General features: G+C 31.6%; 4 protein-coding genes and 1 non-coding gene across 5 annotated transcripts; 1 reads left to right on the top strand and 4 right to left on the bottom strand.

Moving 5' to 3' along the window:
* Positions 1 to 2,924: 2,924 nt before the first annotated feature.
* Positions 2,925 to 4,472, bottom strand: LOC107489831 (uncharacterized). Its single transcript, XM_052261773.1, has 2 exons — positions 3,397 to 4,472; positions 2,925 to 3,315 (listed from the first exon to the last, which is right to left on the bottom strand). The coding sequence occupies exons 1-2, from the start codon at positions 4,470 to 4,472 to the stop codon at positions 2,925 to 2,927; spliced, it is 1,467 nt and encodes a 488-aa protein (XP_052117733.1).
* Positions 4,473 to 5,815: 1,343 nt separating this feature from the next.
* Positions 5,816 to 5,899, top strand: TRNAL-CAA (transfer RNA leucine (anticodon CAA)). The gene has a single exon. It is a non-coding gene; the product is annotated as a tRNA-Leu (tRNA).
* A 5,017-nt stretch (positions 5,900 to 10,916) lies between these two features.
* On the bottom strand, positions 10,917 to 16,232 carry LOC107489824 (TMV resistance protein N-like). The gene is made up of 6 exons (XM_016110589.3): positions 15,564 to 16,232; positions 14,182 to 15,283; positions 13,797 to 14,069; positions 12,901 to 13,704; positions 12,026 to 12,812; positions 10,917 to 11,837 (listed from the first exon to the last, which is right to left on the bottom strand). Exons 1-6 carry the CDS (start codon positions 16,049 to 16,051, stop codon positions 11,014 to 11,016), a joined length of 4,278 nt encoding a protein of 1,425 aa, XP_015966075.1. The 5' UTR covers positions 16,052 to 16,232; the 3' UTR covers positions 10,917 to 11,013.
* Positions 16,233 to 16,580: 348 nt separating this feature from the next.
* On the bottom strand, positions 16,581 to 18,397 carry LOC110281225 (uncharacterized). Its single transcript, XM_021142904.2, has 2 exons — positions 18,321 to 18,397; positions 16,581 to 17,621 (listed from the first exon to the last, which is right to left on the bottom strand). The coding sequence occupies exon 2, from the start codon at positions 17,606 to 17,608 to the stop codon at positions 16,874 to 16,876; it is 735 nt and encodes a 244-aa protein (XP_020998563.1). The 5' UTR covers positions 17,609 to 17,621; positions 18,321 to 18,397; the 3' UTR covers positions 16,581 to 16,873.
* A 4,196-nt stretch (positions 18,398 to 22,593) lies between these two features.
* On the bottom strand, positions 22,594 to 25,344 carry LOC107489825 (disease resistance protein Roq1). The gene is made up of 4 exons (XM_052261487.1): positions 25,276 to 25,344; positions 24,225 to 24,830; positions 23,547 to 24,120; positions 22,594 to 23,408 (listed from the first exon to the last, which is right to left on the bottom strand). Exons 2-4 carry the CDS (start codon positions 24,761 to 24,763, stop codon positions 22,983 to 22,985), a joined length of 1,539 nt encoding a protein of 512 aa, XP_052117447.1. The 5' UTR covers positions 24,764 to 24,830; positions 25,276 to 25,344; the 3' UTR covers positions 22,594 to 22,982.
* Between the last annotated feature and the right edge of the window lie 5 nt (positions 25,345 to 25,349).

Below are 25,349 nucleotides of genomic sequence, written 5' to 3'. Positions count from 1 at the left end.
CAAACATAATAATAAATAAATTAAAATTAGTTAATCTTCATATAATCAATTATAAAAATATTAAAGGACCAACATAATTTATTATTTTTAGTCAATAATTAATTAATAATATTTAAAAGTTGTAGGCCTAAATTATTAAATGAGTCAATTTTAGTTAAAATATTATATCTTTATAAAGTTTTTTTTTAAATTGAGTTATATTTGCAATATAAACATTATTTGAATAAGAGGCGAGCAATTTTATTAAAATTTGGCCAGCATAGCTTCCAAAAATTTAAAAACACTGTTACAAGAAGATATTCAGAAGATTGTACTCTCTCGTACTCTTGATGTAATTCAAGACCTTAGCTAATGCTTTTCTTTCCTTGGACTTAGGCCCCTTTTTATTACCAAAAAAAATTTATACTATTAGATGTAATTTCACACCATTAAAAATATTAATAATAACTAATTAATAGCTACAAATTATAAAACTTGCTGCTCTAACACTTCTCTTTAAATAATATTCATAGTACTTAAATATGAATTTATAAATAATTACAATTACTAGTATTAAAACAAACAAAAATGAAATGAATTTTCAAGGTCTTTAAGTCTTAACCATATAATACATGTAATAGTGTTTTTCATATCACACAAATTGCACCACAGGTGAGAGAGCAAGAGCAAGAACCAACCACTACAAATCTTCAATTACCAAAACATTAGTAGCCAAAAATATTAGCCAAAAATAAATTTTACGGAATTTTAAACTTTTTTTTAATCTAGTAGTATAGTATGTTTAAATAGTTTGTAGGCCTAAATTATTAAATGAGTCAATTTTAGTTAAAATATTATATCTTTATAAAGTTTTTTCTTTTTTAATTGAGTCATATTTGCAATATAAACATTATTTGAATAAGAGGCGAGCAGTTTTATTAAAATTTGGCCAGCATAGCTCTCAAAAATTTAGAAACACTGTTACAAGAAGATATTCAGAAGATTGTACTCTCTCGTATTCTTGATGTAATTCAAGACCTTAGCTAATGCTTTTCATTCCTTGGGCTTAGGCCCCTTTTTATTACCAAAAAAAATTTATACTCTTAGATATAATCTCACACCATTAAAAATATTAATAATAACTAATTAATAGCTACAAATTATAAAACTTGCTGCTCTAGCACTTCTCTTTAAATAATATTCATAGTACTTAAATATGAATTTATAAATGATTACAATTACTAGTATTAGAACAAACAAAAATGAAATGAATTTTCAAAGTCTTTAAGTCTTAACCATATAATACATTTAATAGTGTTTTCCATATCACACAAATTGCACCATAGGTGAGAGAGCAAGAGTAAGAACCAACCACTACAGATCTTCAATTACCAAAACATTAGTAGCCAAAAATATTAGCCAAAAACAAATTTTATGGGATTTTAAACTTTTTTTTAATCTAGTAGTATAGTATGTTTAAATAGTTTGTAGGCTTAAATTATTAAATGAGTCAATTTTAGTTAAAAAATTATATCTTTATAAAGTTTTTTTTCTTTTTTAATTGAATCATATTTGCAATATAAACATTATTTGAATAAGAGGCGAGCAGTTTTATTAAAATTTGGCCAGCATAGCTCTCAAAAATTTAGAAACACTGTTACAAGAAGATATTCAGAAGATTGTACTCTCTCGTACTCTTGTAATTCAAGACCTTAGCTAATGCTTTTCATTCCTTGGGCTTAGACCCCTTTTTATTACCAAAAAAAATTTATACTATTAGATGTAATCTCACACCATTAAAAATATTAATAATAACTAATTAATAGTTACAAATTATAAAACTTGCTGCTCTAACACTTCTCTTTAAATAATATTCATAGTACTTAAATATGAATTTATAAATGATTACAATTACTAGTATTAGAACAAACAAAAATGAAATGAATTTTCAAGGTCTTTTAAGTCTTAACCATATAATACATGTAATAGTGTTTTCCATATCACACAAATTGCACCATAGGTGAGAGAGCAAGAGCAAGAACCAACCACTACAAATCTTCAATTACCAAAACATTAGTAGCCAAAAATATTAGCCAAAAACAAATTTTACGGATTTTAAATTTTTTTTTAATCTAGTAGTATAGTATGTTTAAATAGTTTGTAGGCCTAAATTATTAAATGAGTCAATTTTAGTTAAAATATTATATCTTTATAAAGTTTTTTTTTTTAATTGAGTCATATTTGCAATATAAACATTATTTGAATAAGAGGCGAGCAGTTCTATTAAAATTTGGCCAGCATAACTCCCAAAAATTGAGAAACACTGTTACAAGAAAATATTCAGAAGATTGTACTCTCTCGTACTCTTGATGTAATTCAAGACCTTAGCTAATGCTTTTCATTCCTTGGGCTTAGGCCCCTTTTTATTACCAAAAAAATTTATACTATTAGATGTAATCTCACACCATTAAAAATATTAATAATAACTAATTAATAGCTACAAATTATAAAACTTGCTGCTCTAGCACTTCTCTTTAAATAATATTCATAGTACTTAAATATGAATTTATAAATGATTACAATTACTAGTATTAGAACAAATAAAAATGAAATGAATTTTCAAGGTCTTTAAGTCTTAACCATATAATATATGTAATAGTGTTTTCCATATCACACAAATTGCACCATAGGTGAGAGAGCAAGAGCAAGAACCAGCCACTACAAATCTTCAATTACCAAAACATTAGTAGCCAAAATACAGAACTACATTGCACATACATTATAACAAGACCAACTTTAATTCAAGAAACCAGTAAAAGGGACAGAAACCGCTTTCAACAACCATCCCATGAGTGCATACACATACACTAAAACAAAATTTTGTATCACCATATTCAAATTCTATATACACTAAAATAAAATCCAAATGTGCATACAAACTCACACTAAGTAAGCTTCTTTGGTGATTTTTGGCCTATGAACTCTTTTCTAACTCTACCTCTATTCTTCACCTTCACTCCCCGGTGTTGTTGTAGCATTTTCCACCAATTTGGATTCTTCTTTCTATGTCCATGTGGCGCATTCCTTGAACCTTTCACAGCAACCTTGTGAGGTTTCTTCGGCTTCTTTGCATGCCGCATGTGTCCCATGAGCCCTTCCACAAGCCTGTGAAACTGTCCAACCTGGTTCTTGTGAGTCACTCTTGCAACAGCACTTCCTCTCCTTGGCTTCTCATCGCTTCCATTCGTTATCATCCCATGATGCTTGTTCTTATGGTGGAAGACATTCTGCAAGTTACTCCACATAGAGTGTCTTTGCCTCCTCTTTGAGTCAATGCTTCCATCATCATCATAATTATCATCATTATCATGGTGATAGTGATGATGATGGTGGTGGTGGTGAAAGATTAGTCCCAACTTGTTCTTCAGCCTCCTTAGTCCTCCAACTTTTTTCTCAGGTTTTATTTTGTTGTAGTATCTATCAGACTTGAGGCTATTAGAGCTATTCAAAGAGTTATAATTATAATTATCATTAGATGTATAAGAATTATTATCACACTCCTCTGAACTATATTCATATGATGCATCAACCATAGTTCCTGATGTGGAAACTTCTATCTCACCTTGCAAGGAGTGGTCCTCAGAACTGTTACCACCACTACCATTGGCACTTACTTCTTGTGAGGTCCAGCTAGAAGAAGATTGATAGTTATTTGAACTAGACTCTTCAACTTCATCATCATCCTTGTCTTGTGGTTCATCCCTTTCCTTATAGGATCCTTTTCTGTGTAATGCAGACCCTTCTCTATTTTTATGGGAGAATACCTTAATTCCACTGTACCTTTGATCCAGTAGTGTTGGTCTTATCACCATCTGATGTGGTTGTGGTTGTTTCCTTGTAATGCTGGAAGCTGTGGATTTCACTGGCAGATGTCTATAAGAATGATCAAGACTCTTTTTCTCATGATTTTGATCAGCTTCTGACCGAGCCATTGGATTGTTTCTTGCTACATTTTCCCCATTTCTGTGGCCAGTTGATGGCTTCTTAGTAACATCATTTTGATTCAATGAGGTAACTCTATTTGTCATGGGCAATTTTTGTGTTGGAGGTTGAATCTTACCCTGACTTCTTGATTCCTCTTCTCTAATTTGCTTTGGTGTGCCATTGCTCTTTGGAAATACAGCATCAACACGAGGCCTATCTAGATTTGTTACTTGGACCAAATTTTGCTTATCTGCATTGTTCTTTGTGGAACTTACAAGATTTGAGCAAAGTTGCAAAGCAAACATACGAGATTCAATTCTTTTCATTGCACTAAGCAAATCATCACAAAAGTCTTTCTGATTTGAGGATTCAACATGTCCGGTATCACTAGAATTGTATTGAAGCTCATCAATTGTACTCAGCAGTGGTATATTCTTGTCTTCATTGGACTCATCACCATTATTATGATGGTCTTCACCAGTACTCTCTTTGCTATACTCAATAGGCATAGTTGTTGTTGCACTAACCAAATCAATTTTCTCACATAAGCTAATTTGTGTTGGATTATTTTCTCCTCCATTATTAGAGATGCTATCTTTTTCTTCTATCTCAGATATCAACTTCTTCTGTAAGTCTTCGTCCTTATGTGGTGTCACATCTTTTCCTTGATCGAGTGATGTTTCTGAGACATTTGGTTGTGTTGTTATTATCTGAAAAAAATAAGCATGAAGAAAGCAAAATTAAACTAACAAAATCATCCTGTCATGGTGCAGTTTGTGATGCAGTCTATCTTAACTTCACCTTTAAATGTGTCTGAAAAACACTTACAACAGCAACATCTAGCAAACTCTTTAACAAACCACGAGCTCTCTCAATCAACTGCAAAAATAAAATAACAATGAAATTAGTACAGAAGAATATCAACTTTTATGACAATTGAAAGTGATGAATAAGAAATCACAATTAAAAAAAAAAAAAAAGCAATGCCGTACGGTATTATTATGAAGAAGACTATACAAAAGTCTTATGGCACGAAGATTTTTATGAGCTTCCTCAAATTCCATCTATTACTCTATATTCTTCCTACAATCACATAACTATCAAAGCACCAAACTTGAAAAAGGGAAGATTGAATAAGAATTGAGGAAGAAGCATAACAAGGTATGTTGAGAGTAAGTTATCATGAGAGGAGTTATGAGTAAGAAGTAACCTCTAACAGACCAATTACAGTTATATCCCCTTCTCTCTATAAATGTGAGATGGTAATCATATTTGATATTTTGATTTTTGTCTTTGCTTGTTTGAGGAAAAAAAAAAAACATACGAATACATTTTTTTTATTTTTTCAGAACATCTTATATCTAACTAAATAACTAATTGATAAACATATTTTATATAAAAAATAAATAATATTTTACATTCTCTATTAATTATATTGTATTATTTATCTTTTAGGATAATTATGATAGTGAAAAACAATATCCCACAATAATAATAATAATAATAATAATAATAATAATAATAATAATAATAATAATAATAATAAAAAGTAGTGTTATACTATTATAATAATAATTATTTTTACATTATCATAATAAGAAAGGATTTAATTCGACTAACTTCAAAACTAAGCACATAATATTTTATAGATATAATTGAAATTCGACATCTCTAACATAGCTTATTTAGCTAAACTCTAATATTTCATGTTAATTAACATCTCTAACATTACTTGTGTACTTTGATTTTTAATCAAATAATAATAATAATTTTATTATTATTATTATTATTATTATTATTATTATTATTATTAGTAGTAGTAGTAGTAATAGAAGAAGAAGAAGAAACATGTGTCAGGATGGCCGAGTGGTCTAAGGTGCCAGACTCAAGTTTTGGCCTTCGAAAGAGGGCGTGGGTTCAAATCCCACTTTTGACACTTCTAACTAGTTTGTTGTTGATTTTTTTTAATCTCCTTTTTATTTGTAAACATATATATAATATAATACTTACTAATGTATTTTAAAAATTTAATGAAAAGATTGTGACATTTGAGTTATAGTTTGTTGCTGATTTTTTTTAATCTCCTTTTTATTTGTATACATATATATAATATAATACTTACTAATGTATTTTAAAAATTTAACCAAATCATTTTCGTTGAAAAAAGTTAAGCTAAATAATTTAGAATTTAGTTTATTTTAACGTTGTGCTATATTTGCTTAAAATTCTACAGACACTTCTAACTTAATTTAATTTTCTCCAATTCTAAATAGTTCATGAAGTAGTTTTTCAAACAAAAAAGAAATAGTATCAAGTATCAACCCAATTGAAACAAGCAATATGTCATATTGAAATTTTAATAATTGCAATAAAATTTGAATGTTAATTAAAAATTTTTTCTCAAAATTAGGAGTGCTCTAAAAATAAATATGAAAAGAGTATGACATTTGAATTATAATTTGTTAGTAAATATTTTTTTAATCTCCTTTTTATTTGTAAACATATATATAATTTCATTATAATAAAAATGCTATAAAATCTAAGTAAGTTCATAGATATTTGAAATCAGTTTTAAGTAAATATTTAAATAGAAAATGAGAATGAAACAAGTATTTGTAAATAATATAATACTTACTAATGTATTTTAAAAATTTAACCAAATAATTTTCGTTGAAAAAAGTTAAGCTAAATAATTTAGAATTTAGCTTATTTTAACGTTGTGCTATATTTGCTTAAAATCTTACTGACACTTCTAACCTAATTTAATTTTCTCCAATTCTAAATAGTTCATGAAATACTTTTTCAAACAAAAAAAAAATAGTATCAAGTATCAACCCAATTGAAACAAGCAATATGTCATATTAAAATTTTAATAATCGCAATAAAATTTGAATGTTAATTAAAAAAGAAAAAAAAATTCTTAAAATTAAGAGTGAGACTTGAATCTGCAATCTCTAAAAGTGAATATGAGAAAATTATGACATTTGAGTTATAGTTTGTTGGTAAATTTTTTTTAATCTCCTTTTTATTTGTAAACATATATATAATTTCATTATAATAAAAATGCTATAAAATCTAAGTAAGTTCATAGATATTTGAAATTAGTTTTAAGTAAATATCTGGATAGAAAATGAGGATAAAACAAGTAACACTATGAATTTATATGAAATATGTAAAAATATTTGTAAATAATATAATACTTACTAATATATTTTAAAAATTTAACCAAATAATTTTCGTTGAAAAAAGTTAAGCTAAATAATTTAGAATTTAGCTTATTTTAAAGTTATGCTATATTTGCTTAAAACCCTACTGCTATATTAACATAATTATTCAAATTTATAAATATTTAAATTTTTAAATATAAAAAATATATAAATCTAACATAGTCGTGTGTGGTCATCGATAAAAATTACAAATAATTTTTTTTTAATTGAGTTGTTATTTTTGATAGACCCCATACATCACTATGAATCAAGTAAAAAGGTTTAGATGCATAATAAAACTATGAGTAATAAAGAACTCTATGACTCTTTGAACGAATACAACTTTCACATTTAAGTAAGGAAGAACCAATATTCTTAAATAAACTTGGAAACAAATATTTGAGATATGAAAAACTAGGGTGTCCTAGTCTTTTATGCCATAGCATTATTTGATCTTTTATAGATATAGAATTTATACCACTAAATCCTTGAGCTATTTTATCCTCCAAAATATCCTCAAAATGATAAAGTCCATCCATCATCTTATCACTGCCAATCATCTTCCCCAAGATCCGGTCTTGAAAAATATTATGAGTGTCAAAAAATGTCACAACACAATTGGAATCCTTGCAGATTTTACTAATAGAGAGAAGATTACAAGAAAATTTTGGTACATCTAGGACATTTCTTAGGTCAATATTTTTGGACAAATTAATTATACCTTTTTCAGTAACAGATGAAAAACTACCATCAGCAACTCTAATTTTCTCATTTTCAAAGCAAGGAGAATAAGTTTTAAATAAAGGAGAGAGGCTGGTCATATGGTCAGATGCACTTGAATTGACAATCTATGGTGCATTCAAGTTTGAGGTGCAGTTAAGGGGCATAAGAATTCTAAAATTACCTGTTTGAGTCAAAGAACCACTAGGAGTACTAGACACAAAACTAAAATTTAACAGCCTTATGAACTGCTCAACATGTTCCTTACTCAATGATAATTTTTCAGCCTTATGAGCAATTGTGGTAGAATGTATCTTGGGACTAGATTTGCTGTCTTTAAGATGTGCTGGTTTTTCATGAATCTTCTAGCAGATTTTTCGGGTGTGACGAGGTTTATTGCAGTGGTCACGCCAAAGATTGAAAGTGTGCTTCTGATTTGATGAACTTTTAAGTGCAACAGGTGCTACTAAGAATGCATTAGACTCTAAAGAAGCCTGTTCAGTCTTACTTTTTCCCATCATCACAACTCTACGAGTTTTCTCTTTTTTAACTTCAGCAAATACTTCTCCAATTGAGGGTAGGATTGCTCTTCCAATAATTCTGCCACGAACTTCATCTAGCTCCACGTTGAGGCCTACAAGAAACTGGAATATCCTCTCTTCTTCCACTGTTTGTTAGTGGTGTTTGGCATCAGCAGCTGAATTCCACTTATAGTTATTGAAGTGGTCAAGATCCTACCACACCCGCTTCAATGTGTGGAAATGTTTGGTGACATTGTCACTCCCTTGTTGAATTTCTCTAGTTTTTAAAGTAAGTTTCTAAATCTAGAATTTATTCCCAAGATTAGAGTACATCTTCTTGACACTATCCCACAATTCTTTGGCAATAGTATAGTACATGTAGTTACTACTAATATCCTCCTCTGTTAAGTTCACCAGCCATGTCATCACCATGGAAATTTCAGTATCCTACACATTATATTGCGGGTCAGTGACATTAGGCTGGTTTCGCTCATCGGTGAGATATTCAATCTTCCCTCTTCCTCGGATATACATCTGAACTGATTGAGACCACCTAATGTAGTTTGACCCATTGAGTCGAAATGAGGTGATCTGAACTAAATGGGAGTCACCACTAACTAGTACACATTGCTCAGATTTTAAATCTGATGGAGTAGGAGTGATGTTCTTCTTCTGTTCAGGATTAATGACTGAGCTGTCAGCCATAGCTATAAATCAGAGGCACAGTATAGAGATCCTGCTCTGATACCAAGTTAAAGTATTTGAATATATTATTCTATCAAATGTACAGGGAATCAACCTCTTTGTAGAGGAATTACAGAAACTAGAATGAGACCCGCATTGTGCGAGGCGGTAAATTAATGATAGTATATACTAAATATTAAAAATTGCTATATTTTGTAGAATTAAATTAAATATGTGTAAACTAAAGTTAAACTTGAAAGGTATTTTATTTAAAATAATTTGTAGTACAAAAGATTTGGATGTTAGAGTTGTACAAAGTGACATTTTTATTTGGCGATTTGATTTTTGCATTTGTTTTAATGGATGGACTTAGTCTTCTTATATGGCGCTCGTCCTCCTTTTTCTTTATTGGTTGTTGTTAGAGTTGTTGCTTTCTTCTTTCTATCGTAGGTTTTTGTGAAGGCATGTTATTTATGAATTATTGAGTTGTATGCACTTTCTATTGTGTTGTTTATTCCATCTTTGCATGTATGTCTTCTCTTAATGGGTATGTGATCTCCGTATGATGATATTAGTGTTGGCAAAGTTGGTTCCTATAATCAATAAATAATTTAAATTATAAATAAAAATGATGTCTTAAATTAGTGATTTTTTTAGTATTACATGTTTTATTTGTTATAATGAGTGTTGAGGTTCAGTATTTTTTATTGGAACAAATATTTTGGTAACAGTATATTGTTGACAACCTTCTTTAAGATTAAAATCATTTACTTTGATTTCAAATATAAGTGTGAGGTTACACAAATTTTTTAATTGGGGTGGTGCTTCAATATCATTACTTTTCTGGAGTGTCATTAGATTTGAATCAGTTGTGCAGAATAATTTTTTTTTCTTTGCCATCAAATAGTACAAAAATTGTTGTAACACTTTGATCTGAAATAAGTATTGGATTAGTAATTAATAATTTAATAGATGATATTATGAAAAGTATATAGAGTTACCTTATTGTTAGATATTGTGATATTTTACATGTGCCACGAATGTAGTTGTCTCATTTTTATCTAATATAATCATTTTTAAGCAAAGAGGCTCCTATTCATTTGGTGTTAATATTTTATATAGACGAACTACGCAAACTTTGATAAACCAATTGTCTATTTGTTTGGTGATATTATCCAAAAAATGATGCTCCATTGAGTAAGTTTGAGATGTTGTGTAGGTCGAAAATAATTTTTTTGTATTAAATTTGATGTTATTTGAAGGATTAGTGATAAGAGACTCAAATAACATGGAATTTGAATATTTGTAACGTAAAATTTATTATAATTAATAATATTATTATGACATTTTTAATATGGATGTTTATTACATTTAATGAGTTATTTATAGAAATTAATTATTAGAGTTATAAATTTATTGTATTGTTTATAACGGTAAGATATAATAAATATAGGAATATGAATTCAATGTTTTTTAGTTTTTTTTTTGTATATTTTTTTTGTTGATTTAAAAATAATAGTTGATTGGCAAAAATTGAATGGTTAATTCTCAAATTTTGCTAAGTAAACAATGTTGCTAATATAGCATTAGTAGGAGAAGAAACATGTCTTAAAAGTAATGTGGATAAACTTATCCATCTACTTTTATATATTACGAATAGATAGATAGAAATAAATAGAAAATAAGAAAGAAAGAAAAAATACTAACCTAAAATAAAAAAAAAATTTCTAATAAAAAAATCTCTAAAATTAAGTTAAACTAAAAAAAATTATAATTAATTCTTTTTAATAAAAGATTTATGAAAAGAATTAGAAATCTGATTTTGATTTGATGTAGTGAATAAATAATTTATTATAGTTAGTTTATAGACAGATAATAGTGTGAAGTGTCCTATCAAAACATCCAACTTGTATGTGAAATCAGAGTTCAGACTTTAACTTTCTGTTAAATTTTTCTCCAAGCTTTGACCATTCAGCTCTGATATTTGTCTGAATTTTCCTTGCCAATTCCTTCTCATCTTTCAACCATGACACTTGCTCCTTCAATTCATCCCTTTGATTTTTTAATATCTTTGCTTCCCCAAAGATTTCTCTCTTTCTATAAGTAACCATCTTCCTTGCTGATTCAGAAGCAGATATGCTAGCTTTAATGGCATGTATTTGTTCTTCAAGCTCCTTCTTTCTCTCCTCCAAATATTCCAACTCATTTCTCAACTCATTTTCTAAGCACACGACTTCTCTAAAATGCGCCTTGTTAGCTTCAAGACCCTCTTCTAGTTCATCAACTTTCAACAGCTTAGCTGTGGCAGCCTCTATTTTCTTGCTCTCATTGGTGTAATCCAAACTCCAATGGTTGAAGTGCCTTGAAACTTCTATAACCAATGATCTTAATTCCAATGAAATCCCATCTCCTGGAGGTAAATTTGTGAGGTAATCTAAGGTAGCTTTCATGGCATTGTACTCATCCGGGCCCAAAAGAAGAGAAAAGTCTCTAGTGAGAAAGTCTTGTAGTGTCTTTAATGCATTTTGTGTCGCTTCACTTGGCACTCTGTTGGCAAATTTGGAAACATCAATGGTGTTGTTGGAGAGACGAAGAACAGAAGTCTCAGCTTCTAGAGATGCATAAAATGCTTCCATTTCTACATCATCTACAGTTGGTATCTCTACAAAACTTTTGACTTGGGATCTCGGTTGAACTTTTTCTGAATGATCAACAACTATTGTATTTGATCCATAATCTACTACTGCATGAGAAAGTTAAAAAGGAATTGGTAAAACAATCAATGGATAGGAGTTATGGTAGATTATTGGTATATAAATCTAATGCAAATCTGAACTAGTTTTCATATCTCTAAAAGGCAAGCTTCCCAAGACATACGAAAATATCATTACTTATTCACACATTGCATATTTGTGATGAATTCAGGCTTACCTTTGACAGTATCAATGACCTCAAGACACACAGGAGCAATTGGATCTTCAGTAACACTTTCCAATGGTTGCATATGCATTAAAATCTTCTTGTCACTCTGATCAATGTCATTGTGGGATGCAGTTTCACTATTTTCTTTTCCTTTACTTCTTTCCCCCCATTCCTCTTCTTGTCTACTGATCGTGTCACAACTTTCCGTGTTTTCAAAATCACAGCAGTTATCATTCAAATTATTGGAGAAATCTTGTACTGATTTTGTGCTTTCTTCACTGGTAGCATTCGAATCAGCCTCGATCTCCTCAGAGTATGTGTTTGAATCTAAATCAAGTTCAGGGTCTGTGAATAGTATATTCTCCATGTTAACTTCTTGTTTGCATATATGAACTCCACACCAGCTCACACTCATATTTGATGATCCACTTATTTTCTCACATGAAATCTCAAGCTGATTCCAGTCATCTACTAGATATGAATCAAGACTGTGCCACTGGATGGTTGGATGCGTTCGTAAGTCATATATCCACACATGATCTGTGACCATTTTTGAGAAGCATTGTGGCATTTCCATTTCATAAATGTCTTCACCATTTATAGAGAACTGGACTTCACAATTTAAAGTATCCTCTGTTGCACCACCCTCTACTTCAATAACAAAGCAAAAAATAAGCACAGGAAATTTTTGGTGTGCCCAAAACGTCAGATATTCTCCTTTGGCACAGTAATCAAACCATTCTGGAACTCTTCTTCCAGGCACCATAACCTGTAACTCACATGCCTCAAAGATTTCCTACAACAGAGGGGGAAAAAACACAAAAGAAAGTGTAAATGGGTGACAACAGAAAAGAAAATGTAAAAGATTTAATAAAGTGGCAAACCTGGCTCAATAATAAGTTTGATGACCTTGGACTCAATGATGTGCAATTTCTTGCATTAATGTATTGTATATTGGGAGGAATGCTAGGGATTTCTTGGAGTAGGTTGCAGCTGTCCAAGTGAAGTAGTTCCAAGCTTTGAATTTCTTGAATGCAACTTGGAAGAGTTACAAAATAGTTTCCTGAAAGGACTAATAAAGATAGTTTTGGGAAACAATAGAAAATTGTGGGAAGATCTTCATCTCTAAGGCCACAGTTCTCGAGATTAAGAGACTTCACATTATCAAAGGTAGGACTAGACTTTCCTGATTCTCTCAATTTCATCAAGAAGCTTCGTAATTGGGGACATCCTTCGATATCAAGGTTCCTAAGATTTTGCAACATATCAAAGCTTTCTGGCAGTTCCTTGAGACTCAAGCAAGATGTCATGCTAAATTCTTGAAGCCCAACAAGGTTTCCAATGGAAGGAGGCAATTTTTCAATACCAGTTCCTTCTATAGAAATGGACATGAGATTGTCCATTTTTCCCAAAATAGATGGGAAACTTTGGAGACTTGAGCACCAATTAAGGATAAGACTTTGCAGTGATGTCATCTTGATCGAAGATGGAAAAACCTTAAGCTTGGTGCATCCATAGGCCCTCAACTCAACAAGCTTCTCAAGGAATCCAACAGAGTCATGAACCTCTGCCAAATTTGTACAGTAATCAAGATTTAGTTCTGTTAAATTTGGGACTCCGGAAAAGTCAGGTAGTTTTGTTAAAACTTCGCAGTAACTCAAATCCAAAGATGTCAGTGTGTCCAAATGCTGCAAAGCGAAATAAATAAATTAGAATGCAACTTCAAGTTCTATGCTCAGAGAGAAAGAAACATAGGAAAACTCGAGTGAAGAAACCTCACCTTGAATGGCTCTTGCATTGCGAAACGGCTGCGCGACAAGTTGAGCACAGCAAGTTTCTTTGGAAGGAAACTAGATGGGAAAGATGATGAAGGATACTCCATCCAATCAAGCAGCCTTAAATTGTTTGGAAGATCTTGAGGGCTTCCAAAAAATTGTCCATTTCGAACTATGAGAATTTTAAGATTTTTCATTTTTTTGAAGGAATCATTCTTCAAGTGTACCATGTATTGATCTGGAAGGTCCACCATCATGCCTTGAATTTTGTAAGTCCCCTTTTGTATCAAAGCACAAGTAAGCTAGTTTTAGAATAATGAATCTGAGAATTATGTTAGTAAATTCTTTCAAACAAAAGAATATGAATAACATCACATAGATGGCCCTTACCGTGCTTTCAGTAAGTATTTCAATAACATCTTCATGATACCATATTCTACTTCGCTTACCGGGCTCCAAAGGCGAATCTTCTCTTACAATCTCTCTACCCATGTCTTGAATCAGATCATGCATTCTCAATCTGTTGTACTCATCAATACTTACTAAAGATCTATCAATAAGTACACCAATACCGAATTTCGGATGGAAACCACATGCTTTTAGTGTCTTTTCAACATATTCCATTGTCTCCCCTTTGAAGAAACATGCTATATCCAGAAAAATTTCTTTCTCATTCTCCTCAAGATTATCATAGGTTACTCTAAGTACATTTTGAACCTCTTTATTAGGAATCTTTTCATATTTTTCTAGTGCAGATGTCCACTCATCCACAGATTTTCCAATCAAATTTGAGCCCATTACTTTCAGTGCCAGCGGAAGCCCCTCGGCATGGAGCACAACACGGTTTGAAATCTCCATATAACCTGCCTCAGGTTCTTTTCTTTTGAAAGCATTCCAAATGAACAGCTCAAAAGCTTCTCCATGATTTAGTTTCTTTACTTCATATGTTTTATCAACCTGATGAGCAGCTAGCAAATGCTTATCTCTTGTTGTTATAATTATTACACTGCCAAAACCGAACCAATCTCGTCCTCCAGCTAATGCTTGTAGCTGCTCCAATTTGTCAACATCATCAAGAATCAAAAGAACTTTCTTGCAGCATAATCTTTTCTTTATAATAGGAATTCCTTTATAAATATTTCCCAACTTAATGTTCTTGTCCCCAACTATATCAAACAGAAGTGATTCTTGAAGTTGTACTAAACCTTGACGTTGATTTGAACTTTCTCTTATGTCAGCAAGGAAACTTGCAGCTTCAAACTGATCTGCAATCAAGTTGTACAAAGCTCGTGCAATCGTTGTTTTACCTATACCTCCAAGTCCATAGATTCCGATCACACGAATATCTTCACCAGGTCCAATTTGCAGCAGAGTTTTCACCTCTGATATTCGAGTTTCTAGTCCAACAGGGTATTCAGCTATGTGCAAAGGGGTTTGATTGATTTTCTTTGAGACCTCCTCAGCAATCTTTTCAATAAGCTCATACTCATACCTGCCAAGTCACAAGTTCCCCTATAACTACATAGTAAATGTCTCATGTTTTATTTTGTTCACCACGATATTAAATTGAAAGCTAAGCATGTACCATTTTAGACAAATTTACTTCCTTCAAAACATGTTATTTTGTTCATCCACTAATAATTGTCACTTGGATAAGATTGGTAAATCAAAACATTAGCGAGTTTGGTCCAGATTTCATTGATTCATGATATGGCAAAAAGCAAATGCATTCAGAGAAAGGAAAAACTGGGGAAGAAACATAGTTTACATACCCGTTTTTAAAGCTCCAACCAGACAAATTAGCTGCTTCAAACAAGGCCTGCTTCCATTTCTGCAACTTCTCCTCATTACCCTTGTATCTGACTTCATGGGCAGACATTGCTCTGCCGAAACTGTCTTTCTGATACCGCACCATGGAAGCATCGACATTGAAGAAAACCGGAAAAACCAATTGCCCCCTTGTTTTCATGCACTCAAGAATCTTAACAAGCTCATCAAGACACCATTTGGAAGATGCATAGTTTTGAGAGAACACAATGATGGAAATCCTTGACTCTTCAATAGCTCTAAGAAGAGCTGGGGAAATCTCTTCCCCTCTCCTAAGCTTATCATCATCTATGAAAACATTGATACCCTTTTTGTGTAAACTGTGGTAAAGTGAGCCTGTGAAACTCCTCCTTGTGTCTTCACCCCTGAAACTCAAGAATACATCATAGGACCATCCACGGCCATAGGATGAAGTCCCTCCATACAGCATCATGGCCACAAGTTAGAACCAAAAGTGATGCTTATTGCAAAAGAAAAAAGAAATGATAAATTATCTATCAACAACCGGAAAGTAACAGTAGAAACAAGCAACAATAGGCTATGAATTGATTAACTGAACAGACTTCAACAATGATAATTATCATCAGATGTTGAAGCTCTCAAGTTACTATTGACTTTGTTGAGGAACCAAAGTTGTGGATAGAGACTTAAAGCATGGTCACATGCCTAACGCGTTATATATCTTTAGTCAACGAATAAACAAATAGTAGGACCACTCACTAAGCCATTGTTTGAATTTGTGGCCTAAAAGGAACAGCTCTTCGGCTATTCCAATGTTCCATTTATTTTATTTGTTTTCTTGTATGAAGAAACTCAAATATTCATGTATTATTTAGCTTTCACATCACAAGTAATATTCTATTTTCAGTTACATCACATCGTTCCACCATTGTGTTTGGAATAAAACTTTAAAGAGGTGACCATCTATATATCCATTTCAGGTGCGAATTTAATTAATTAATACATAAGACACTATAAAAAATTAATTACTACATAATGCATAATATATGGACTATGAGAACTGCTTGTATATTTCTTTAAAACAATATGCTATCAAATGGAGAAATATATTTAAAGTTTAAACCCAAAATGGAGGAATATACAAAACTATGATCCTTTCCTTTGCCTTCAATGCAGTGATGGTGTAAATTGACTGACTCTAAATGATTCCTAAGATTAACTTACCCCTAAAAAGCAGACAAGTGTTGCTTCATTAACTAACATAAAGCTGTAATATTTCCTTGTTCCTAGATGGCTAGATCCAATCTTCAACAAAACTTGTGCTTTGAAGGACTCGTTTTGCAAGCTTTGACCATTCAGCTTCAATATTAGTTTCTGTTACAAATGCCCATTCTGTCCCAGCTTTCAACCTTGGCAGCTTATTCCTCAAACCATCGCATTTACTTCTCAGCACTTTTCCATTCTCAAACACTTCTCTCTTTCTCTTAGCAACTTTGTCCCTCCTCTTAGTAAATTCTGCAATCTCAGCTTTCATTGTTTTGATTTGATCTTCAAGCTCTCTCTTCTTTTGCTCCAAAGTGGCCAACTTAGTGCACAAAGCCTTCTCATCCGTCACTATTTCCTTGAATTTTCTTACATTAGCTTCGAGACCCTGGTTTGCTTTCTCTGCTTTCGAAATGCTTTTGTCCACTGACTTGATTTTATTGTTGGCATTGTCATAGTCCAAACTCCAGTGATCAAAACTTTTTGAAAGTTGCTGTAATATTGCCATTGTTCTTGAAGAAACTCTTTCACCCCGTCGCAAATTGAGCAGGTGTTTGAGAGTGTCTCTCATCAGTCCATGAGTTGCAGGGTGATGCAAAAGAGAGAATTTTTTACTCACAAGGTCTCGCAGAAGCTGCCATGCTTTCAGGGTTTTTTTACTTGGCCTAGTTCTAGGAGGTTCACGCAGATGTGACAAAGGAGTGGTTTCTGCTTCAATGGAAGCATAAAATGCTTCCATATCTTCCTTCTTGGCAGTCCCAACCATATTCAGTCCAATCCTTTTCAAGAAATTGAATGCACATATTAGGAAAATGCCTTTATCGTTGACTATAAGCATGAGTAATTATCTCAGGACAAAAATGCAAAGACATGATTGAATTCTCCATATTAACACTTACCTATCCATCAAGGTTAGTAACTCTACCTCTTTCTATTTGTGAGAATCATGAATTTCAAGATCCTTCTAATGTACCCTAGAAACTATATTAAAACTTACAAAATAAGCAAAACTCTTTCATCTTGTCACTCTAGATATTGTCCTCAAATACTTATGTTGAAACAGGACACAAATACAAAAGAGAAAAGTGTTTCAAGCTAGAAAAACGTAGATGATAGTGTTTCCCATGGCCAAACATAGCCTTAGTGGTTTTAACATCAATTACAATTACATGTATGTCACTAGTCATAGTAGGATTATAAGCATCTTCATTGTTATTGAAAAACCAAATGATTAAATAAGCAAGTAATGCATGTATCGAGATAATAAAATGGCATGTTACCTGATGATATTTCTAGCGATTCAAGAGGATCAAAATTCAGAAGCATAAAATTAGAATATCAAGCTAGAGTATAAAACAAGGAAACTTCCAGGGTATTTTATCTAGCAATTAACATGCAAAACTTGTGAAAGGAAGAAACTTGAAAAGATTAACTGCCTTTTAAAAAATAGAAGTAGAGGGTGAGATGGCTTACCTTACCTGCTAACAAAGAAGAACAATAGCTTTGTTTGTTCCGAAAATTTTTGGCCAGTGCATCGAGTACAATCTTTAGAATATCTTAGTGAAGGAAAGTGAAGGGTTTTTATGCTACACTGTAACGCACAGCAATTAATTTAAACTTTAAAATTTTGTTAGAGGTTTCAGGGAGTTTGTGGTTAGGGGTGGAAAAATGTCACGTCTGTTTAGTCTGATTTGACTTGACCTATTATAAAATAGGCACAAATGAGCTCTTATAAAAATCTTAATATGCTAATAAGTCAGACTTAAGTTTACTAATTAAATATATAAATACTTTTGTATATTTTACATATTTTTTAAGTTTAAATTTTTTTATAAATATTAAATATGATATATTACATATAAATATTTTTATTTTTGTAAAAAAAAATTATCAGATCTTTAACAAGTTTCAAGCCATATCAGATTAAATAACAAGTTAAATTTAGTACTTTAAAGAAAGTCTATAGCAAAATGCAAACCAAACTCAAACCAATTAACTACATGACAAGTCAGGTTTATTAAGAGCAAAGCCTGACATGATGCTAGATGGTTATAGTGCTAATAAAAGCAGATTTATTCAAGGTCATTTTATTTATATTTTTTGTTTTCTTGTATGAAGGAACTCTAATAGTCGCGCATTTAGCTTTTTACATCACAAGTAATATTCTATTTTCAGTTACATCATACATGATACATAATATATGGACTAATAATATTTAAAGCTGAAACTCACAGGCTTTATTGACCATGAGTACTGATATTTTCATTCTTATATATTTCTTTAAAAAAATATATTATCAAATGGAGAAATATTCTTTGCTTTCAAGTTTCAATGCAATGGTGTCTCTAAAATGACTCCTAAGGTTATCTTACCCCTAAAAAGAAGACAAGTATTGCTTCATTGGCTAACACAAAGGTGCAATATTTCCATGTTCCTGGCTGTATGGCTAGATCCAATCTTCAACAAAACTTGTGCTTTCAAGGACTTGTTTTCCAAGCTTTGACCATTCAGCTTCAATATTAGCTTCTGTTACCTTTGTCAATTCTTTCTCAGCTTTCAACCTTGGCACTTGATTCTTCAAACCATCCCTTTCACTTAGCACTTTTCCACTCTTAAGCACTACTCGCTTTCTCTTAGCAAGGGTGTCCCTCTCATCTTTTACTGCATTGATTTGCTCTTCAAGCTCTCTCTTCTTTTGCTCCAAAGTGGCCAACTTAGTGCACAGAGCCTTCTCATCCGTCACTATTTCCTTGACCTCTCTAATGAGATCCTCTTTTGCTTTCTCGTCCGGTGACTTGATTTTTAGAATGACATTGTCATAGTCCAAACTCCACTGAGCAAAACTTTTTGAAAGTTGCTGTAATATTGACATTGTTCTCAAAGATACTCCTTCTTCCGGTGGCAAATTGAGGAGGTGTTTTAAAGCATCTCTCATCAGTCCATGACGTGCAGGGTGATACACAATAGAGAAGTTTCTCCTCACAAGGTCTCTTAGAATCTTCCAAGCTTTCAGGGTTTTTTCACTTGGCCTAGTTCTGAGATATTCATGTAGATGTAACAAAGGAGCGTTTTCTGCTTCAATGGAAGCATTGTTTTCTTCATTCTTGGCACTCTCAACCATATTCAGAGCAATCCTTTTTAAGAAATTGAATGCACATATTAGGAAAATGCTTTTATCATTCACTACATGCATGAGTAATTATGGGTAAATTGTGTTAAAAATGCTATGTGCATATGAAAAATCAGCCACCGTGTAATTGTGTATAAACACATGTAATATTTAACTCGTTTTTCAATATGTATTTTGTATTTCAACATTCTATACAAGTAGCTAATTTTTTATGTACATGTAACAAGCATGGTTGATCGTATATACCCTTCAACATTGTTTGGCAATTATCTCATGACAAAAATACAACGGCATCATGATACAATTTTGTTCAGAGATAGAAACAAAAATAAGCAAAATGTCTCATTATAAAATTAGAATATGAAGCTATAGTATAAAACAAAGAAACTTCCAATAACAGGGAATTTTATCAAGCAAGTAAGATGCAAAAATCTTGTGAAAGGAAGAAACCTGAAAATCAAAAGATCAACCTCCTTTTGAAAAATCGAAATAGACGGTGAGATACTGAGATGGCTTACTTAGGTGCTAACAAGGAAGAATTATAGCTTTGTTTGTTAGAGAAAATTTCTGGCCAATTGACAGAGCACAATCTTAAGGGTATGGTACTGAAAAAAAGTGAACGGTTTTATACTGTACTGTAAAGCACAGCAATTTTGTGAGTGTTTTCCTAAAAAAAAAAATAAAAAATTTATGTGTATTAAAAAATAATTATTAAATCAATTTATTTATATATATACATATTTTTAATGTATCTTTTAATATATATTTTACACAGATAATTAATTTGATAATTAATTTTACTTTTTAAAGTATAAAGAAATGAAAATATTCTAAAATCCGTCAAGTGGCAAAACTTTTCTTATAATGTTTTTAAAAGCTGATTTTAAGTCTATCCAAAGAGTACAAATATACAATAAAGAGGTTAGATGCTAACAAAAATAATTTTAAAAATTAAAATGACAAAATATCTAAACAAAAAATTTTAAAATTTGTCAAAAATTTTGAAAATGCCTTATATAAACTAATATAAATACCAAAAAAAAAAGGTTATGACTCAAAAGTATAACTGTGGAAGCATTGGGCCCACGAAGCCCTCATAGTTCAAAGAGGTGAGAATCAAGGGGCTTCTGACTCAAGACCAACAAGAAAGCCCAATATCTAAGTGCCCAGTTAGATAGAATATGTGTTTTTGGGGACTAGAATATGTTTAGTCAAATACATTGAAATTAGTGTCCAAAAAAAAAACATTAAAATTGAATATATCAAATATCAACCACAAATATGTATTCCTTTAAAACTAATTATTGTTGTAAATAATTTTGATTAGTTATTTTATTTATAACTATTAATTTCCAAAGCCAACTAATTATAACTCAGATGACATAGTCTTCTCATCTTTACCTAAAAATTTTCGGGTTTGAGTTTCATTTCTAACTTTAAAAAAAAAGGTAAAAAATTATTAATTTTCAGAATTAATTGTACTTTATTTCTTGAACTTTAGATCATATGTACTTTCATTTTTGAACTTAAAATTATTAAAATAATCCTTTTAAATATAAAAGTATACAGATTGACTAAACTCTACGAAGCACAGACACTTTGCTGAGTTGCCGTGTCTGCGTGTCGGATAACACGACACTCACTGACACTCATCCGACACGCGTGTCTGCTGTGTCAAAACCGTGTCTCAATAAAAAATAAAAAATTCTTCTCCGGACACACTTGGACACACCTAAATACCATCACGTGTCAGCGTGTTCGATCTTATTCTGAATATATATTCTTAAAATAAATTTAAATATAGTATACATTATTATTTATTAAAACAAAAAATATTTTAAATACTTAATATAATTAAAATAAAACATTAAAAGTAATTTAAAAAATTAATTTATATTTTAATATCAATAAAATATTAAAATATTATTACGGTTTATCTAAAAAATACTTTATATTTTATATATATACGTGTTTCCGTATCATATAAGATTTTAAAATTCGCGTGTCGGTGTGTCGTGTCCCGTGTTCCATGTCCGTGTCAGTGTCAGTGTCCGTGCATCATAGACTAAACTCTATATCATCAATTCATATTTAAAATATAACTCTAAATTGGTATGTACAAAAATACATAAGTGAAGAATATGGTTGAAAATCTCAATTCATCTTCTTAATTATCTTTTTAATAATTAAAAATGAGTAAAAATTTAAATATGTATATTAGAAATTAAAAAAATTAAGAAAATAAGTTAAAATTTTCAGTATTTTTCTATAACAGTATATTGTAATATTTTTTATCAACACATGATTAATTAAAAAAAAAGGAAAAATATAGGTAACTAATAACATTCTTGAATAATGTGTGAATAATGTGAATTAATAGGGTTAAAAAAATAAATTTAATGAATAGTATTAAATTAGGGTGTAGTGTACTTATCTGTGATTGATGGTTGTTCATATTGTTCAAGATAACCATTGTTCCCCTAGCAGTCCCCGAAAAAAAATACCGTTTTTCTTTAACCAAACAATCCAAAGTAGTGTTTATAAGACAATAAACAAGAGACAACCACCTAAAAATTCCCCATATTAGAAAAAGTCTAAGTAAAACTGATCGCAAGTACACATAATAGAAGGTCATATATCACATATGTGATCATTAGACCAATCATTCATTTGAAGAAAGAAATGTCAGAGTCCAAAGAATAAGAAATGAAACATTCTTTTTTTTTTTGTCTGAAAGAGAAATGAAACATACATACACCACAGTGCCACTCAACATGTATAGTGCATGATATGCTCCTAAAAATACACTACAGTGAAATTAAAGTAGTTGTAAAACTCTTTGATGACCACCCTATTTTGATTAACATAAACCTTAATATTGCCAAAAATCTCCAATGACTTTTTCTCCAAGCCATGATCACTATGCTTCAATACTAGCTTCTCACCTTTTCCCATTCTTGCTCGACTTTCAACCTTGGCACTTGGTTCCTCAAATCATCTCTTTCACCTTTCAGCTTTTTTCCATTGCCAACTCTTTTTCTCTTAGCAACTGTCTCTCTGCTGTAGAATCTGAAATCTCAGCTTTTACTGCACGAATTTGCTCTTCAAGTTCTCTTTTCTTTTCCTCCAAAGATGCCAACTTAGCACACAAAGACAAGTCTTTAACTTCAAGTTCCTCCTTCACTTTCAAAGTGATGTTGGCACTTTCTATTCTTTCTAGAGAACATGTATGACAAAACTCTGCTTGGTTTTCATTAAACTGACATATGACTTGTGCATTTGATTGAGCTTGAATAACCGACACTTGTTTGCTTCTATCAACATTAGTATCTTCTGAAAATAGAGGCTCTAATGAACCATTGACTTGGCCACCGATGATTTTTTCAACCACTTGTTCTGTGTTGTCTTTTCTTGCAGATGCAGTGATATTTGACTCCTGCAAGGAGAAAAAAGAGATGGTAAGTAATATGATTAACATAACTCCACAAGAACTATTTACTATACAAGACATTCAAATTACTTGGACTAAAATGGATAGTTTTAAAAGCTTTCCAACTAATTCAAGAACATTTACCGGATTTGAATTCTCCAGCTGATATATTCTTTGAATGCCATGGCATACTAGCAAATCTTTATCTCGTGTCGTAATGATGACTCTAGTTCCACGGCCGAACCAATCAGGCTTTCCAGCAAGAGCTTGTAACTGCTCTATCTTGTCAACATCATCTAGAATCAAAAGGATCTTCTTTTGTTGGAGCCAGTGCTTTATATTTGAAATTCCTTGTTCAACGCTTGTTGATTTGAGATTCTTCCTTTCGAATATGTTGGAAAGAAGTATATCTTGAAGATGTACTAAACCATGCTTATATGAATTTTCTCTCACATTTTCCAGAAAACATATACTTTCAAAACCATTAGCAATCAAATGATAAATTGCATGAGCTATTGTTGTTTTTCCTGATCCACCATTTCCATGAATCCCTATCATGTGGACACCATCATAGCCATCAGAGAATATAAGCGATTTTACTTTCGACACTTGAGACTCTAGTCCAATTGGATAGTCAGCAACAGGTAAAGCAACACGTTTAATCTCCTTTGACACCACTCCAACAATCTTCGCAATAAACTCATGTTCATATTTTTTTCTGCCCAATATATAAGACAACTGTATGTCATGCCAATATTTTCTATTTTAAATTTTAGTAACTGGACAAATAAAAGAACAATGAAAGAAAATATGGTGAGGTACCCTTTGAAACAAAAGCCAGTAAAGTTAGCTGCTTCATGCAAAGCACGCTTCCATTTTTCGACTTTTGATTTGTCATCCTTGAACTTTTCCTCGTGTTTAGCCATTGCTTCCCCATAACTACCTGTCTGTCGTCGCACGTCATTGGTATCTACCTCATAGAAAACTGGCAAAACAAACTGGTCATCAGACTCATGGCACTCCAAGATCTTGACAAGTTCATCTAAGCAGTAAGTAGAATCAGCATAGTTCTCAGAGAACACAATGATGGCAATCCTGGAGCCTTTAATTGCCTCAACAAGTGTTCTTGATATATCATTCCCTCTGTGAAGACCTACATCATCCATGAAGGTGTGGATTTTGTTGTCGCGGAGAGCTTTGAAGAGACTGCCAGTGAAACGATAGCGAGTATCACAGCCTCTGAAGCTGAGAAACACATGGTATTGGTATTGCCTTAAGACAGAAAAAGATGATGCTGAATCAAAGGAAGCTTGCACTTGGGACTCTGGTCTGACTGGGTAATCAGCAACAACAGGTAACATGTCCTCTTTAATAATTGCTAACACCTGTTTAGTGATCTTTTCAATAAATTCATACTCAAATTCATCCCTGCACAATATAAGAGCACTTGTGCTCAACCAGGCTAATGCACAAGATGCCCATTATTAGATAGAAACTAACCATGTTATTCTACTTAATCACTTTAGCTATTAAGTGAAATAGTTTCATGATGTGATATTAGAGGTGAAAACTCAATTACATGTGAAATTGATAGTTGAGAGCTGATCGATGATAAGTTAGTCAAACTTGTGAAATTACTTAAGCTCTCATGATGATAACTAATTTATCATCGAATCATCTCTCAACTATCAACTTCATATTAAGTTAAATTAAGTTAACTGCACCTCAGTTTCCATCGATATTAGATTCAATGACCAAAAAATATAAAATCGTATCCTTGTCCTATTTAGTGCTAAATCAAGAAACAATTTCAAGAACTAAATTAGCATTTACTGTATAACAATGCAAAGTAACAAAATAATAATGAAGTTACCCTTTGTAATGCAAGCCGGATAAGTTGGCTGCGTCACGAAGAGCGGCTCTCCAAATTGGTGCTTTATCCTTGAA

The sequence above is a fragment of the Arachis duranensis genome, chromosome 5 (genome assembly GCF_000817695.3).
Source record: "Arachis duranensis cultivar V14167 chromosome 5, aradu.V14167.gnm2.J7QH, whole genome shotgun sequence".
NCBI classification, from domain to species: Eukaryota; Viridiplantae; Streptophyta; class Magnoliopsida; order Fabales; family Fabaceae; genus Arachis; species Arachis duranensis.
This window is presented reverse-complemented; position numbering and strand designations above follow the sequence as displayed.